We start from the raw sequence: 16935 nt of genomic DNA, 5'->3' as shown, positions 1-16935 counted from the left end.
TATCGGTTCCATTTTCACAGTACCTTCAAACTACACCGCGATGAGTTATTTGTGCAAAAATAACAAATATTTCATGGCGTACTATGGATTATTTTTTATGTCAAAGTTGAACCGGGCGATTTTGGTCCCCTGGGGTCCATTGGACCCCACGACACGAATGATCGTATCTTGTGATCGTCACTTTCTAGAATAATGCTGTCTTCGACAAAATTGTTCAATAGACCGAGGGCAATCTTATGACGAACAAATTGAATTGGAATTAGCCCGGTAGATGGCGCTAGTGTGTATTCAAATTATGGATTAAAAGTTAAATTTAGCTTGAATATCTTGAGATTGTGAATGTATAGAAAGTTTGTGTCTTTGGCAAAAGTGTTCAATACATCAAGGGCTATTTGGTAATGAAAATTAAAATCGCGTTAAGTACTGTTCCTTTGAATTCCACTAAGAATTTGCATCCTTTGACAGATACGTATTTCGACCTCAACTGTAAGGTCGTCTTCAGTGTCTTGTACTTGACTCGACAGTCGAGTCAAGTACAAGACACTGAAGACGACCTTACAGTTGAGGTCGAAATACGTATCTGTCAAAGGATGCAAATTCTTAGTGGAATTCAAAGGAACAGTACTTAACGCGATTTTCTTTTTATTTACAGATATTCCCCTAACAAGCCCAGGTTAATCATTATAATGAAAATTATTTTAAAGTTTTCCTGCAAAATGGCGCTAATTAGTTCGTATATGCCCCGCAACCTAGATTCCTAGATTGACAAGCGTCTTCAAATAAGTACACTTCTTTTGAAGTGAGTATCTTGAGAATAAAACAATATAATTACATTCTGTTCACAACACCAATACTTCCTATTTATTGGATATTTTACTTCAGAATTGACTCACTCGAATAACTCCAGGAATGCCTCCCAAAATTTCTGAAGGAACTCCTCCCAGGATTCTTTCAGAAATTAATACAGGGATTCTTTCATTAATTCCTCCCGAGGCTCCTCCAGAAGTTCATCTGGGAAACCCACTTAGAAGTACTCCGGAAATTACTCCCGAGACTGCTTCAGTAATTCCACCAGGGATTCAACTAGAAATTCGTAAAAGGATTCTCCCACAAATGCTTCCCGGGATTCCTCCATGAATTCCTCTCAGGATGTCTCCAGGAATTCCTCTCCGAATCGGCCCCGGGGTTTCTTCTGAAATTGAAATTTCTCCAGGGATTCCTTCAGGAATTCCTCCCGGGATTGCTTCAGGAATTCCTTCCGGGATTCCTCAAAGAATTCTTCCCGGCATTCATCCAGGAATTCCTCCCGGGATTCCTTCACGAATTTCTCCCGAGATTCTCCAGAAATTTCTCCCGAGATTCATCCAGGAATTTCTCCGAGATTCTTCCAAGAATTCCTTTCGGGATTCTCCAGAAATTCCTCCCGGAATTCCTGCAGCAGTTGCTCCCGAGATTCCTCTAGGACTTTCTCCCAGGATTCCTCCAGGAATTCCTCCCGGGATTCCTCCGGGAATTCCTCCCGGAATTCCTCGAGAAATTCCTTCCGGGATTCCTCCAAGGCATACAATTTGAATGCTAACTAGCACCACCATGTCATTCCTTTCTATTCCTAGAGTTCCGAACCAAACGGCACATCAATTTAAAACCTTGATCTATCCTACGCATATCTAGATAAGTTTTGTATTCACCACCGACAACAGCGTGGGAACTTTGCGATAGCAGCGTCACCATGATATTGCCACTTGTGTTGCCATTTCAAATGACCGTTTAATTCCTTACACAGTTTTGAAAGTCGACTTGGATGTCTGTTCTCTGTGCTTGTATGGAACGTTCTATGCAAGCATCATAATTAAGCCATCCTGTTATTTCACAAAGCGATGGAAAAATAAGTAGATTATGATCGAGGTATATATCCCATATTCTGTAATATAGACACTATAGATTCCATATGCTGCCAAGGTGCAGACAACTGTAACCAAACGATCTGTCAATTCGTTTAGCCAAATGAGATTTACGGAACAATTTCGATAACGACAGTGGGTTGCGTCATTTTCTATTAGTTTAAACTAAATTCACTATAAAACACTCTCAAATTGCGTTATTCAACTATATCCCCGCAAGTCTGTAGATTCTCTAATGTCTATATTCTGTAGGTCCATGTCCTGCCAAATAACTTATCCGTAGACACCATCTCTATAAATAATAAGCATCCCGCACCAGCGCCTCCTAATAGGACAGACCGTTTCAAATGGCTCATCATCTCCAAATGTTTGACTTACCAAACAATTAAGACACCATTTTTTTTAAGAAATCAGGATCCTGAGATATATGATATATAAAATTTGCATGCTCACTAGCACTGCCTAGTGGTGGAATATCGAATCAAACGGTCCATCATTTGTAAGTTCTTGACCAACCAAACAACTTTGCCGAAGACTATATAAGTAATTAGGATCCTGAGATTTAAATGTCATAAATTTTAATAGTGTTACGTTTGTTTGTCTCTGATTCCGCTTTGGGTTTATTCAAATATTACGTAATGCAAAATTTGACAATTTTAGAGTTCCTCCCTCCCCGCGTAACAACTTATGTATGGGAAATTTTGAATGAAACGTAACACGGCGCTAGACCTCCTCCCACCCCCTTGCGTTACGTAATATTTGAACGACCCCCTTTGATCCGCCGGATATATATGTCTACCCGTCTACAGCAGTGCGATTTACCCTATTGTTTCGGTGCGTCTTGTCCGCTTGTTTAGATACGTTATATCCTATTGATAAGGAGCATTTTTGAATGCCTAGTTCCACCTAGCGGAAACTTCCCGAACTAAATTGTTAATCACTAGATAGGCCTTGACTTTCCCAACATCTTTGCTGAAAACATCATCCTTTCAAAAAGTAAGGATCACGAGATACGCGAGAATATATGTTGGGGTCCAATGGACCCCAGGGTCCATTGGACGGACCTTCATTTAACCTTTTGGAGCCGATTTTTTTCGCCGCTATCGACGCAACCTCGCTGGTGTCGAACACGTTTGTTATGCTCGGTTTCATCGCCGGGGTCATATATGACCCCTCCGGCTCCAAAGGGTTAAGGCAGCGGTTTTCAGATCGTGCACCGCGGTGCACTTGGTGCACCGCAAAGTAAGTGCACCGCAAGACATATCAAAAGTCCTGCCTTCACTTTAACACACATTTTTCGAAAATACCTTATGGTCCACTGCAAAACGAAGTTCGGAACGATAGCTATATAAATTTCCAAGTTTCTTGCCGAGGGAGAGATTTGATTACCCTTGATTAATCAAAACCCTCCCTGGCATTTGCAAAGAAATTTACCAAAAATCTTGTGAGAAATGTAAGAATGATTTCTATAAAAAATCCGGCAAGGATATTCCACCATCAATTATATTACAAGGAATCTATAGTGCATTTTCAATAACTTCACTGAAAATCTCAAAAGAAGTTCAACCTGTATTGCTACGAATGCTCGTTTGACCTGGGGGTATATCAAGAATATCGCAAGCAGCTTCCAAGAATTTGTCTCATTTTTCTATTGCTTTCCGTATTTGATACTTTTGAATTTTGATTGTTTTTGTATTACCTTCAGATTTCCTTATGAATCGGCCAGAAAACAAGAATGAAATTCACCGAAAATCTTGTCAGTTATTGCAAATTTGTCAGGAATCTTCCGAGAATCCAGTTATAGTTGAAAAATTCTAAAAATGATTTAAAAGAGTTCGTCGAGGTAGGTCCATCAACAGTTTCACTCGTAGTAAACTCTGACAAGTTATAAAAAAGCTAACCAATGTTATACCGTCTACCCCGTTGGTTTGACCGCATCTAATCTGAACACTTTTTTATTTGACCCCCGCTAAACTGTACATCGTTCAAACTGAAAATGATTCAAATGTCATAAGTAGAATATAAAACGAAGTGAACAGAACGCAGGATTAAAACAAAACAGCAAACCGCCCTCAGGGTTACTACAAGTTCCAATTAAAAACTGGTTGGTTTGCATGAAGAGTCTTTCAAACAACGGGGGTTGACGGTTATCATATCAATGGGAAAAGTATTTCAACATATATCGCTGAACCAGGGAGACACTTTGGAAAAATTTAACAGCGTTTTTAAGAAGCTCTCAAATCGATTTCTTTGACTATAATGAACAGGTGCACCGCGAAGTAATTGATTTCTCTAAAGTGCACCGCGAGTCAAAAGGGCTGAAAACCCCTGGGTTAAGGTATCCTCTTGATTGAGGGTTAAATATGTGGATGACATTTTGTGAACTTGGTTTTCAATCACTAGTTTTGTTTGACTATAATATCGTACAGAAAACATATATGAAGACCCCTACTTTAAGTTTGGAATGCCGAAAAGAAAATTATTAGATTGAGATTTGCAACCCTAGACGTTTTCTGGTTTAGCTCGACTGATTTAAAAAAGTAAAAATGTCAAAATATTCTTATTAAATTTATCGATAAAATCCGATAGCCAACAATCGTAGAAAGAACGAGCTTTTCAATCGCAACACTACAATATCCGTTGGAGTTGTGTTCAATAACAAATCCGAAAACCAAAACGAAAACAGAAATAGAGTTGTCTAATTTCCATGAACAAGGTGATGTAGGGTGACCAGTTTGTCGAATTAAAAGATCACCCCGGTTATTCGACAACAATCATTGTCAAATTAGCGGAGTAATACGTTACTGTTAATTTTATGTAGAACTGTCAGAAGTTAATTTTTTAAAATGCCCAATTAAAGCAAAAATAAGTGATAGCTAAATTTTGAGGTGAATTGGCATTTTTTTATACCAAGTCAAACGTCCTTACGTCAGACACGCCATCTTGGGCTTGTAGATGTGATTTATTTTCTTTCGCTCCTTTGAACTTTCGTGGTGATCCTGTCCTTGGTCCTACGTCCGAGCTCTTAGCTAATTATGACCACTCACTTTATTTTTAGAAATCATGACATGAAAAAATCGTCCATTTCATCCAAAGCCATTAGTAGCCTAGTTACTGTTTCATTCCAAGAGCCTAGAAATGCAAACAACGCAAAACATAAACAAACACCCACTATCGGATCGTGAAAAATTCATCGCCAAGCTTCTTAACCTCAAACCAAAAAAAAAATCATCTAGGTATTTTGCTGCTCTCACCTTCTCTTCGTCGTCGCTCACTTTCGCTGCTCATGCACCTTTCCAAACGGCAAAATATTGAATGAGCATTAATTTTTAATGCCAATCACTGCTATTGCTGCATAGGAGCTAGCGATCCAACGCATATCTAGAGCTATACGAAGCTCTACACTCTTGGCAAGCTTCCGAAGGAAGAGAGTAGCTCAGCGCAGCATTGTTTTCTTATTCAAGTTTTGCCCCATCGTATCGCTGCGCTATGGGTGGTAGGTGGTAGCATTTCGGATACCCCTCTTAGGCCCACCCCCAACCGCCACCATCAGCCGCCCGTGGCTTTTCCTTTTCCGTAAGCCGCCACGGGGTGCGAGTTTTTTTTTCTTTTTGGGGGAAAATGAGAGAATGAGGTGAACGTTTTTTGTTTCTTCGGTATAAAGGTTAAAATCGGAAGCAAGAAAAGCCTATTGCGATCAAACGGTGGTAACTGTTTTTGTGTTTCTCATTTTTAACTAATTCGTTTATGTATGTGGACAATATCGAGAGAGTTCAGCTTCGACGAATTATTGATTGGTTCATGTGCAACTTTGAGTCAACAAAAAATAAACAAGTATGGAATTGAAGGAAAATGAAAGTTTCAAAAAATTTAGGTCAAACTAACATAGTTATTACAATCTTTTGCAATGACAATATTGCGAACAAGTTGGAATATTGTTGGGTATGTTACTCAAATATTTGCGGTGCCTTAGTTATTCGCAAATATAAACTTGTACGTTGTGTATTCGAAAATTATTCAGTCTGACCGATTAAACAATGACAAACCTGAAAAACGATCCCGCGCATAATCATTGGGTATAGGTTGGTGGCGCCAAAGCAGCTAATAATGACTAAATGACTTGCATAACTTACTCTCGAATGAGTAATAAGTCGAGCTATCCAGCAAATGAAGTACTTAATTAAAAATATGCTAAACGCTCAGCACAATCTACATGCCAATCCAGTTCTGAGCATCCATACAAACCCAAGTGGATCATTGTTTGTGGAGCTTCTCTGGTATGTAAATGCATTACGAATTCTCACAATAATAGTAATGAACAGTTTTCGAGAGATCTCGCCTCTAGCTGTGTTAAATAGCTGTTATTGACTGTTGTTGCCACTGTCTGTCTGTTGTTGATTTGATTCGAAACGATATGCATGTAGAGGAGGACGGTACACTACTTATGCCACACAAATCCGGTATCCACTTGGCGAGAGCCAGTCCCCGAACTCTGCTGGTCCGCCGCCGTTGCGTTGTGTAATCGGTCTTGTGCGCTCGTTCGCAGCTTGCGGTGGGTTGCGTCGAATGCGGCACACGGTTTGTTTGGGTACTTAAAAGTTTGTTGTAGATTTGACGACGGGAATGAAAGTTCATTTGACACATTTATCATAAAAAGGTTCTTATTTGTACTCGATTAACCTTTCCATCCCTAATGTATTTTGTGCAACCGAATTTTCATGAATATTAGATTCTATGTTTTTTTTTTCAATTTATGAAAAATTGTTAGTGACACTATGAAAACTTATTTAAAAAAAATACTCGGAGAATTCCAAGAAAAACCACTAGCGAAATTTCAGGAGGAAACCTTAAGGCAGTGATCCTCCAGACCATACAGTACAGTTGAGCAAATTGTTTTAGACTAGTTACTTAAAAGTCATACAAAAAATAAGCAATAGCGATGCTGGCCAGAACAATACAAACCTATTTGTGAATATTGTGTATAAACTTACAGCGTACTTATAACGCAGATTGTAAGTGCAGAATTGTGGAAGTCCTAGACACTAACACGGAAAAATTTCTTGTGAAACCCCTGGATCCAATTTTGACATATTTCTGAATGGAGTTTCCTACTGAAGCTCTGGAATTTGATGGAAAATATGTCGTACTCTTAATTAAAAAAAATCTTGGAACTGTGAGATTTTTCGAAACTTCTCGTGGATTTTGAGAATTTCAATATTATTTGTAGAGATTTCAGGGTTATCGAAAGAAATTCCAAAAAACTGCCAGAAGATACTGTTGTAGAAACCCTTGATTTTTCTAATCCCTGAAGTTTCTAACGAAATTCCGAAAGTTTGGGCAACACTTCCTTTTAAGGCGAAACTGGAAGCATTTTCTCACTTTTTGGTTTTTGTTTTTTTTTTTATCAAATAACGAAGCAATATTTTCAAAATCGGTTTTCGTACACATGTAGAGGATGGATCAAGGTATCTTCAGATTTTTTTTCCCAGTGGAAAAAGTTTTCCGTTTTGCAGAAACCATTTTTGAACGAAATTTCACAAAAAAATGGTTTTTGCGAAAATATAAAACTTTTTCAACACGAAAAAAATCAGAAGATACATTGATCCATACTCTACATGTGTACGAAAACCGATTTTGAAAATATTGCTTCGTTATTTTTAAAAAAATCAAAAACTGAAAAAATGAGGAAATGCTTCCAGTTTCGCCTTACGAGAAATTGTAGGCAAAAATTCTGTAAATTGTCTTTGAATAGTTTCTTGTTAGAAGTCAATTTTTTCGCCGTAAAATCACATTTTTTTATATTTTTACTTTTGTGAAATTAAACGAATAAAGTTAATCCATAGCAGATAACCTAAGATGAGCCTAAGCTCATTATTTATGTAAAAAACCGTTCTTAACAAGGTTCTTAACTACAGTTCATAATATTTTGGAACAAAATTCGACACAATAGTCTTTTACATTTTGTAAAACAATCAAAAATCTTACTTCTGTTGAAAAACTCTCCATGATATTGGAAAAATTTCAGTAGTTAATATTCATTCTCATGAAAGTTTTAAAATATGGTGATTTCTATTATGGAATTTTCCAATACATTTCAAAATCAGTTCGCGGGCCGTATAAATCCTGGCCGAGGGCCGCATGCGGCCCGCGGGCCGCAGTTTGGTGACCACTCGTATAGGTACGCTGTTTTGAATGCCACATGGCGCACCAGCATCCGGTCCCAGCTTGCAAGTGTTAAAACAGTTCGAAAAGTTGCTTACTTCACGACCGAAGCAAATACTAGGTCATAATCCGTCCCGAACTTTTGAGAAAATCCTTGGGCCGCTAGTCTGGCTTTGTATCTTGCTACTTGACCGGTCTCGTCCTGCTTCCGCTTGTAGACCCATTTGCATCCTATTGCCTTACGTCCTGGAGGTAGTTCAGTGATATCCCAGGTCCCATGCTCACGGTGAGACGCCATCTCTTCGTGCATCGCATTTCTCCATTTTGCGCTTTCGGAGACAGCTTCGTCGAATGTTTTCGGCTCTGCTTGATGGACGGTAAGTCTGATGGTTTCCGCAAACCTCTCCGGACGCACTCCAATGTTCGACCGAACTTTCGAAATTTTGTTGGTTTCAGCCATGCTTGATAATCCTCCTCGAAATCAAAAGAGTTTTGCAACATGCTCTAGAGCGGTGTTTTGCTTGTCGCGAGGGAGCGAACGAACCCCAAAAAGAGACGCAATAAAAACTGAGCGAGGAAGAGGGGAACGAAAAAAGAGCCGATGATTATTTCGGGTTTTTGAGTGCGATTTTCGCTTCGAGTCTTTCTTTGTATGGGAGTGGAACTCGCGAGAGCTTTTTCAGTGTGAGTGGACGTGAGAAACACAACAAGCAATTATGAGTGTTGGACGAACTCCTCGCTGCGCGGCAAGCTCGCGCTCGGTGCTGTTGAGGATTTGCGTTGTGATTTCTGAGTTTTATTTTCACTCCTCAGAAAATCGCCGAAATCACTTCCTCATTTTCTCGCGAGTGAGTTTCTGTCAAGCCTGTTTTCAGCTACTACTTGATGCTCATCTTCTGGCACATCTTGATGCACAGCCGCTCCAGTTTCACCGTCATCTTCGGCCTCGTAAAATTGCAAGGAATTATCAAGTTCACCACGATGAACAACGTCCTCCTGTTCAGCAGCAATCTCATCCTTCAATTGTACAGGAACTCCGTTAACGCTTTCATCCATCAGAAGCCCTACCGCAGATCGATCCGGAATCTTCCTCACTTGGTTATCAATCTCCAGAAATCTGACATGTCGGTTAATGTGAATTTCTCCGGTCTTGGTGTTCAAAAATCTGTATGCCTTGCTCTCCGTCGCATATCCAACAAATTTAAGCTTTACCGCCTTCGATTCAAACTTTTTCCGCTTCTGTTGGGGCTTCCAAACATACACACCACATCCAAACCCTTTCAAATGGCTTAAATCCGGTTTCCTGCCGAACCATGCTTCGAACGGTGTAACATCAGTCGCCTTCGTTGGTAGCCGATTCTGCAAATATGCAGTTGTATTGACAGCCTCCGCCCAAAACTTCCTTGGTAGTCCAGCGTCCAACAGCATGCAAAGTCCCATCTCATTCAGGCTTCTGTTCTTTCTTTCGGCTGCGACAAGTATGTTCGACAATCCTTCTTCCGGTGACCTTGCATTCCACAGAAGTAGCAGGTTATTGATTTCTGCTGCTTACCTCTGGCTCCGATCTTCTAAACCTGTTCGTTCAGTTCTCCCTTCTGTTTGGACTGCTTCTCTGCTTCGTCAACAAGCTTCACCTTTACCATTTCTAGCGTGAGTTCTTCTTCATTACGAGCTTCTAAGGCCGTCGTCAAGGGGTTGAACGAGTCTGGTAGTCCACGAAGAATGAGGGCAACCTTCATACATTCTTGCATCTGGAATCCGGAGTTCTCCAGCCTTGCGTAGTTCTTCATAATCTTCGCAAGATATGCTTCCATGCTTTCTCCAACGCGGTAGTTCTGGTTTGTGATTTGCTTCAAAAGAGTCACCTTTTGTCCTAGCGAAGCCTTGTTATGATGCTCCTTCAACGCTACCTATGTCGAATTCGCCGTCGTTTTGTCCTGAATGATACAGTACTGGCTCTCCTCCAGAGTTAACTGTATTGTAGCCAGTGCCTTCTCGTCTCCATTCATCCAAACTTCGGTTATCGGATTCGGTGCTGTCCCTGGGTCGACAAACTTCCATAGTTGCTTCCGTCTCAGCAGCGCTTGAACCGCAAACGACCACGACTGCTAGTTGGTATTGTTGAGCCGCGGGATTCTTCCCCACTCCATTACTGCTTCGCTTATTGATGCTCACTTCCAATAAATCGCTCCGAATAGAATTCAATTCGCCTAGTCATTCCCATCGGCCCATATAGCCGAGGCGGTAAACGCACGGGTATTCAGCATGACCATGCTGAGGGTGACGGGTTCGATTCCCGGTCGGTCCAGGATCTTTTCGTAAAGGAAATTTCCTTGACTTCCTTGGGCATAGAGTATCTTCGTGCCTGCCACACGATATACGCATGTAAAATGGTCATTGGCAGAGGAAGCTCTCAGTTAATAACTGTGGAAGTGCTCATAGAACACTAAGCTGAGAAGCAGGCTTTGTCCCAACGAGGACGTTACGCCAAGAAGAGAGAGAGAGAGTCATTCTTCTCTGGGCCCATAACCTGACAGAGTTAGGGTGCCGTTATAGTTACGCGTGAGAGTGGAAGTGTGCGTGTGCGAAGCCGCAAAGAAGAATATCAGCAACAGCAAATCCACGAAAATCCTTTGGACGGGCACTCTCACTTTCACGCTGCACTATGGCAGCGCAGTTATGCAGCTAGCGCGAATAGAAACACGTCTAGTCTCGAAGGATTAACAACAGGCACTGAAAACTTTATTGGTTCAACATAATAAGGTTACTATGAACACCTCGCTACGCCGATGTTGCTATGATGACACGTTAGGCATCGTACACGAATTACGTAACGCTATAGGGGGAGGGGGGAGTCTAGCTTAGCGTTACGAGCCATACAAAATATTTTTGTTTTTGGGGAGTCTGAAATCGCTGATTTTAGCGTTACGTAATTTGTGTACAATGCCTTATTGACCACGTTGCTTCTCACACATCCATGGATCACTAACCCAATTTGATTTCCTTTGCATTGAGTTTCGCCTCAGATAGTGAGGATTTTAACTATATGCAAAGTAAAGTTGGTAAACTTAGTTTTATTCAAAGACTGGAAGTCATCACAACACCAGTAGCAAGGACTAAATACTATAATGCCTTCAATAACACATATTCCAAAATTGAAAAATAGGATGACACTAGATTTTGGTTTGGTAGATCTTTCACCGCAACGCAACCCAAAAAGGCGATCTACTCATGCTACAGGCTCCGTTAAAGATCGAGCATATTTTAAACCCCCTCAAACATTCATCCCTCAGCACGGGTCGCCTGACACCTTGGATTGGGGTTACCTGTTTGGTGGACTTTTACCTCCGCAGCAGGTGGTCCGTAGTACTATTCTAAGCCGGCAGCTACACGGGCAACTCTGAGTTCAATAGCTTTTAAAAAAAAACATGACAAAGAGAACAAAACTGCCGAAAGCCCGAAAATACACCATTTCCCCTATTTCTCAACAAAACAGCAATTGGCTTCTTTAACGGTGTTGGGATAATTCGATATTCTGAATCTGCATGTCAAACTGAGCCGAAATCCAAATTTTCATGAATTTTGGAGCCCGGGAACCTATTTAAAAATCAATTTGAAATTTGTATGGAAGCGATTTGTCGAATCACCCCTCGTCGCAGTTTGTACTGGGCGGAGCTGTCAAACGGTTGCCCAGCTGTCAAAAGGTGATTTCAGAAAATTTCTTTGAAATTGATTTTAGGTACCAAAATAAGGTTCTAAAATCTGAAAAAAATCATAGTGGCTCAGAAAAAGGTGCTCTTTCCTATAAAATCGATAAATCAATATATTTTTCAAAATTTAAAAACCCAATTGTTGTTACTCATTTGGAAAAACTACTTTCAGCTTTGGTTTTTAGCTTTGACTATCTTGATGGATCAGAAATAAAAAAATATGCGACAGATAAAACTTTCTCATGTTTTACGGATTTTGTCCACTTTTTGTTTATCTTGTTGTGGTATGTCTGCAAACAAAAGTTTGTTTGCATACATGCAAGTATACATAACGGTTCAATTATTAAAACAGTTAATATTACATAAAACAAAGACTAAACAGAGGAAAAAAAATATGCAAAACTGTGTTTTTGCTCAACAGCACAATTGTGCTGGTTCGCCACGAAAGGGATATATAGCTGGATTGAGGCCAGAAAAAAATTCGAAATCTAGTATGGAGAGATCTGCTCAATAGTTGCGATATCACAAAATTTCAATATCAGACAAGATTCTCGAAAAGATTCCTTGAAAAATGAAAAATGTTCACTGTTGTGAATATATGCAGAAAAAGAGCATAAAGTTCTTCGTTCCCACAGCTCAGAAAGGAATACATTGAGCCATCTCTATGGGTGGATGTGTTCCAGTTCGTTCAGAAGAACTAAATTTGATTTTGTGTAGAAATTTTCAGCTATTTCGACAAGAACATATCACTTTGAGTTTTTTGTGTGATATTTATTTAATAACGTCAAAATCACATCGAGATATCACATCAACAACTGTTCGGTTTGAGTTTTGATTTAGATATTTTCGTCTTCCCGGGTCATACTGTGCACCACAAGCGTCTATTTTCCATGGTGCCTGTATTCTCAGTATACGACGCGACCGCTCTCGGTTAAGCAGGGTGGTCTTTTGATTCTAAAAGTTAAAGGGTGAGCGATGTTTAATTTAAAAAAAATAAGTTTATTTTTTTAATTGTCATTTAAAAGTGCATAGTCTCCGGGAGCATAAGTATGAGGTTCTGTGGGATATATACAGTAATGTTCCTTTTTTATCACGCCCTCCGCGCGTCAGTCATTTATTTTTCATCAATTTGCTGTCACATTTGAGAATAAGTGTTTCCCCTCTTCTTCAAGATGAATGTTGAAGGCGTGTTTTGCAATGTTAAAAATATTGAAAATGCGTATAGATTTTGTAGAATATTTAACAACATTTTTGAAAAAGGGCGTGATAAAATCGGAACAATACTGTACTGTCAAAATGTGTTGAACTAAATGCAATACTGGGTAAATACTGGCGTAACGAGCACAGCATAATTAACTATAACTTACCTACCTTGATACCTTGTTGGCTACAAAGTAACTTTACTCCAATGCCAATTAACTATAACTTATTTCTGAAAAAAAATCTCTGTGAATTTCAGGACGGAGCCTTGTGATAAAATCTCTAAGAGACTACTTGGGATAGCCTTTGGGCGGATTTTCCCTGAGGGATTCCCTGAGTTTCGTCTCCGAGTAATTCGGGATTCTGACATATTTTTTATCTCTTAGATGAATAGCTTCAAGAAATTCTTGATTCAAAATGTAGCAAGCAAAACAAAGCTAAGCTAAAAGTCTTCAAAATGTAGTAATGAATGATACCAAACCAATACGTACTAAAATTCGGTCTTTTATAAAACAGTACAGTATGAATGATGTGGAGCGGACCTGGTGTGATGGTTAGAACACTTGACTATCACGCCGAGAACCTGGGATCGAATCCCACTCCCGACAAACTTGCAAAATGTGAGTTCTTCCTTCGGAAGGGAAGTAAAACGTGGGTCCCGAGATGAACTAGCCTAAAAAGCCTTGAAAATCTCGTTAATACAGAAAAAAACCCAGATTAATCCACCTAGTGGTGATAGTGCCTTTCTCGTCGAACATGCAGTCATGATCTTTCCTTGGTCGGGATACGACTGGGATAGTTTTGCTTCAGAATGTTGTATTTGCAGTCTTTTGGAGAAATCGAAAACACTAGTTTATGATTTTCAAGGTCAGGGTTTCCTTGCCAAGATGGCTTTGCTAAACTCAAAAATGTCATACGGAAGTTTTGGTATATATTGAGTCTGTTCGGTTTGAAACCGTCGTGATGCGGACAATCTACTACCTATCGGGTGGTCTACAATTCGGTCCCTGTTTTTGGAATCTTCCACTTTTGCTTTGTTTAGAAAATTTCTGTGCATGGGCCATCATTCCGAAGCATGATCTTTCCGTCGACGTAATCTGAACTGTTCCTAAATCCTGAGAATACTTTATTTAGTAAAGCAATAATTTGAAAAAAAAATTGGGAAACTTATTAATGGAACATATCTTGACGTTATGTTAAACGTATAGACAGAGCTGAAAAATATTAGAATTTTCAGTTAACTGCATGAGCACCTTCACTATCACTGAAGGCCGATCAACATCAAGACAAGCTAGGATATAACTTTTTTCACAATCACAGATGACTGAACGGTCTTCGACAAAGTTTTTTTCTTCACACTTTAGGCTATATTTTATTATCGTAGAATACAAGATTCATGTAATATTTGACAAAAAATGCAAGCAATAAAACCATAAAAAATTCCCAATAGTTTTAGACGCAAAAGAGGATTGAAAAAACTTTGTCCGAGGTTGATGCGATAATTTTCATTTTCTCATATAACTTTGATCCATCCTACTGTATATTTTTACACCTCAGGAATCTGAAATGGTGTGATTTGTTGAGATTGCTTTAGTACCGACAAACAGACATATCATTTGGAACATATTGCTGTTATATTCATCGTCACGAAAAAATAATCGCCAAATGCTAATCAGGTTGCATTTCACAACCCGCTGCTGGCTTGATGGCGGTAGTGAGGAAACGTCAATCGATCAAAAACGATTTCACGCGTAACTTTACCAAACACCGTATCTAACAAAATCCACGAACGAAGACGATCGAAGGGGAAGTTATTCCCATAGCAACTAATACATTGAGCATTTCAGAAACGTTAAAAATCCGGGCATTTTTTCACAAATCATCCCTAAAGGTGAGTGATACAAGTAACCTTAACGAAATTCAGCGCCTCATGTGAAAATCTCTTTTAAGTTTACATAGAGTAATGCGGATCAAAGGTTTGCACGGGGCAAAAGTTCGCAGTGGGTCTTTCTCTGCGCACGAGTTAAAAACCCAGGCAAACTTGTATGGATTCGACACATTGTCAGGCCAGATACTCGTCAATAAAAACTGGTACGATTTCGTTATGCAGTGGCAGAGTTATGTAAACAAATGTGTTTCTAGCTGTTTTGATGTAATTTTTGGACCTTTTGTAATAAGAATTTGTAATGATTGAAAGAAGAAGATTTACAAAATCTCTTGATGTCGAAGAATCGTCATTCATAGTAGTTCGAGAGGTGCACTCGAATAAACAAAAAGATTCCAGTGTTTCTTGTAGGAAGGAACATTGCCAAAGCCTCGACAGTGTGGCAAAAGTTCGCAGTAGCTGTGGGGCAAAAGTTCACACTACATTTCTGAATCTAGAGCATCAATATAGTTACAAAACATTTAAAGCAATGATGATTTAGAAACTAATATTATGTATAATTTAAGTAGTATGCACCTTTAAATCGTTCTGAAAAAGGATTTGAACTTACCTATTTTTGGAAGAAAATCGATTATAAGGCAATCAGTGTGTTCGCCTTTTAAAAATGAAATTGCCATATTCATGTCAACCTTTGAAAGTTTTTGGGAATATAATGTTGTACTTTTTTTAGGAGTAATGCATCACCATACTAACGAAGGTTAGATTAAAATTACGGTCCCGTTCAAAAGTTTTGCAGCATATTTGTATTTTTTTTTCAAGTAGTTTGTGTAACACTTACAATTGTAATTACTTCACAATGTATTTTGACAACTTCAGTAACGCTCTTTGTTATAAGTTTTGGAAGTGTTCATAAAATACACTGTATACTAAAGCTGAGTACCAGGCCGTGTTCCAATTGGTATGTAATGTCATGAATTGAAAGAAACACATCTCGTGCATAGAGTGAAATGGTGAACATGAATTTACATATAAAATAAATGAACTTCACACTATGGGGCAAAAGTTCGCATTTGAGTACTTGAATTAAAATTTTTATTACTAGAACTACCAAAGAAACGTGAAAAAATCTAGTACTACGTTTTGAAGGTAACATGACAAGGATTCGTTTAACGAGAAACAATGATATTATTTTCTTTTTGTTTAATGATTATTTGATAAAGACTGTTAGGTGAGAACTTTTGCACCGCATTACTCTATGTTACATACGGTGTTTGGTAAAGTTAGGCTTGATTTATATTTGATTCAACCGTTAAAACAAGCACGATGGTTAGTGGGTAGAGTGAGACGTCTGTATATATGTGGTCTTAGTTCAGTCAAGATGGTGTTCTCTTACACATATTTATCGCTTGCATTGACTTTGTTCACCTTTATTGTTGCTGTGAAGCACCCAATGCTGGTTCTGCAACACTATCGGTAGCCTCTAAAGTGGTCTGAGCCTATTTTCTTGTTAATTGTTCCTCAGGATTAAAAAAAAACCGCGGTTTGATGTGTCGCATGCATGGGTTTGGTTAACTTTTGTATTTGGCCTTCTTCTTCTTCTTCTTCTTGGCGTAACGTCCTCATTGGGACAAAGCCTGCTTCTCAGCTTAGTGTTCTATGAGCACTTCCACAGTTATTAACTGAGAGCTTCCTCTGCCAATGACCATTTTGCATGCGTATATCGTGTGGCAGGCACGAAGATACTCTATGCCCAAGGAAGTCAAGGAAATTTCCTTCACGAAAAGATCCTGGACCGACCGGGAATCGAACCCGTCACCCTCAGCATGGTCATGCTGAATACCCGTGCGTTTACCGCCTCGGCTATATGGACCCTAACAAAATAATAAATAGCCCTGTTGTATTTGGCCACATTCGGTAGGATACCCAAGAAACTCAATCCTGAACACTTGCCGAACTACAATTATATGCTCCAGAGAGACCCCTTCGTACTAGGAACATTCTGTATCTCCCAGCTCGAGCAACGAATTACGCACTACATGACCCTGTACGGTATATGTCGTCACGCTTTAATGAGTAC

At 39.4% G+C, this 16935-nt stretch overlaps 2 protein-coding genes across 4 annotated transcripts in view; one reads left to right on the top strand and one right to left on the bottom strand.

The window, feature by feature from the left end:
* The window catches only part of LOC109420858 (protein Smaug-like), a 61040-nt gene that overhangs the window by 17457 nt on the left and 26648 nt on the right, over positions 1–16935 (top strand). The gene's annotated exons all lie outside the window — the stretch shown is intronic.
* LOC115269925 (uncharacterized) lies at positions 8158–8523 on the bottom strand. Its single transcript, XM_029878736.1, has one exon. It carries the CDS (start codon positions 8521–8523, stop codon positions 8158–8160), a length of 366 nt encoding a protein of 121 aa, XP_029734596.1.

The sequence above is a fragment of the Aedes albopictus genome, chromosome 2 (genome assembly GCF_035046485.1).
Source record: "Aedes albopictus strain Foshan chromosome 2, AalbF5, whole genome shotgun sequence".
In the NCBI taxonomy this organism is placed as follows: Eukaryota; Metazoa; Arthropoda; class Insecta; order Diptera; family Culicidae; genus Aedes; species Aedes albopictus.
Note: the sequence above shows the minus strand (reverse complement) of the source record. Positions and strands in the feature narration are given on the sequence as shown.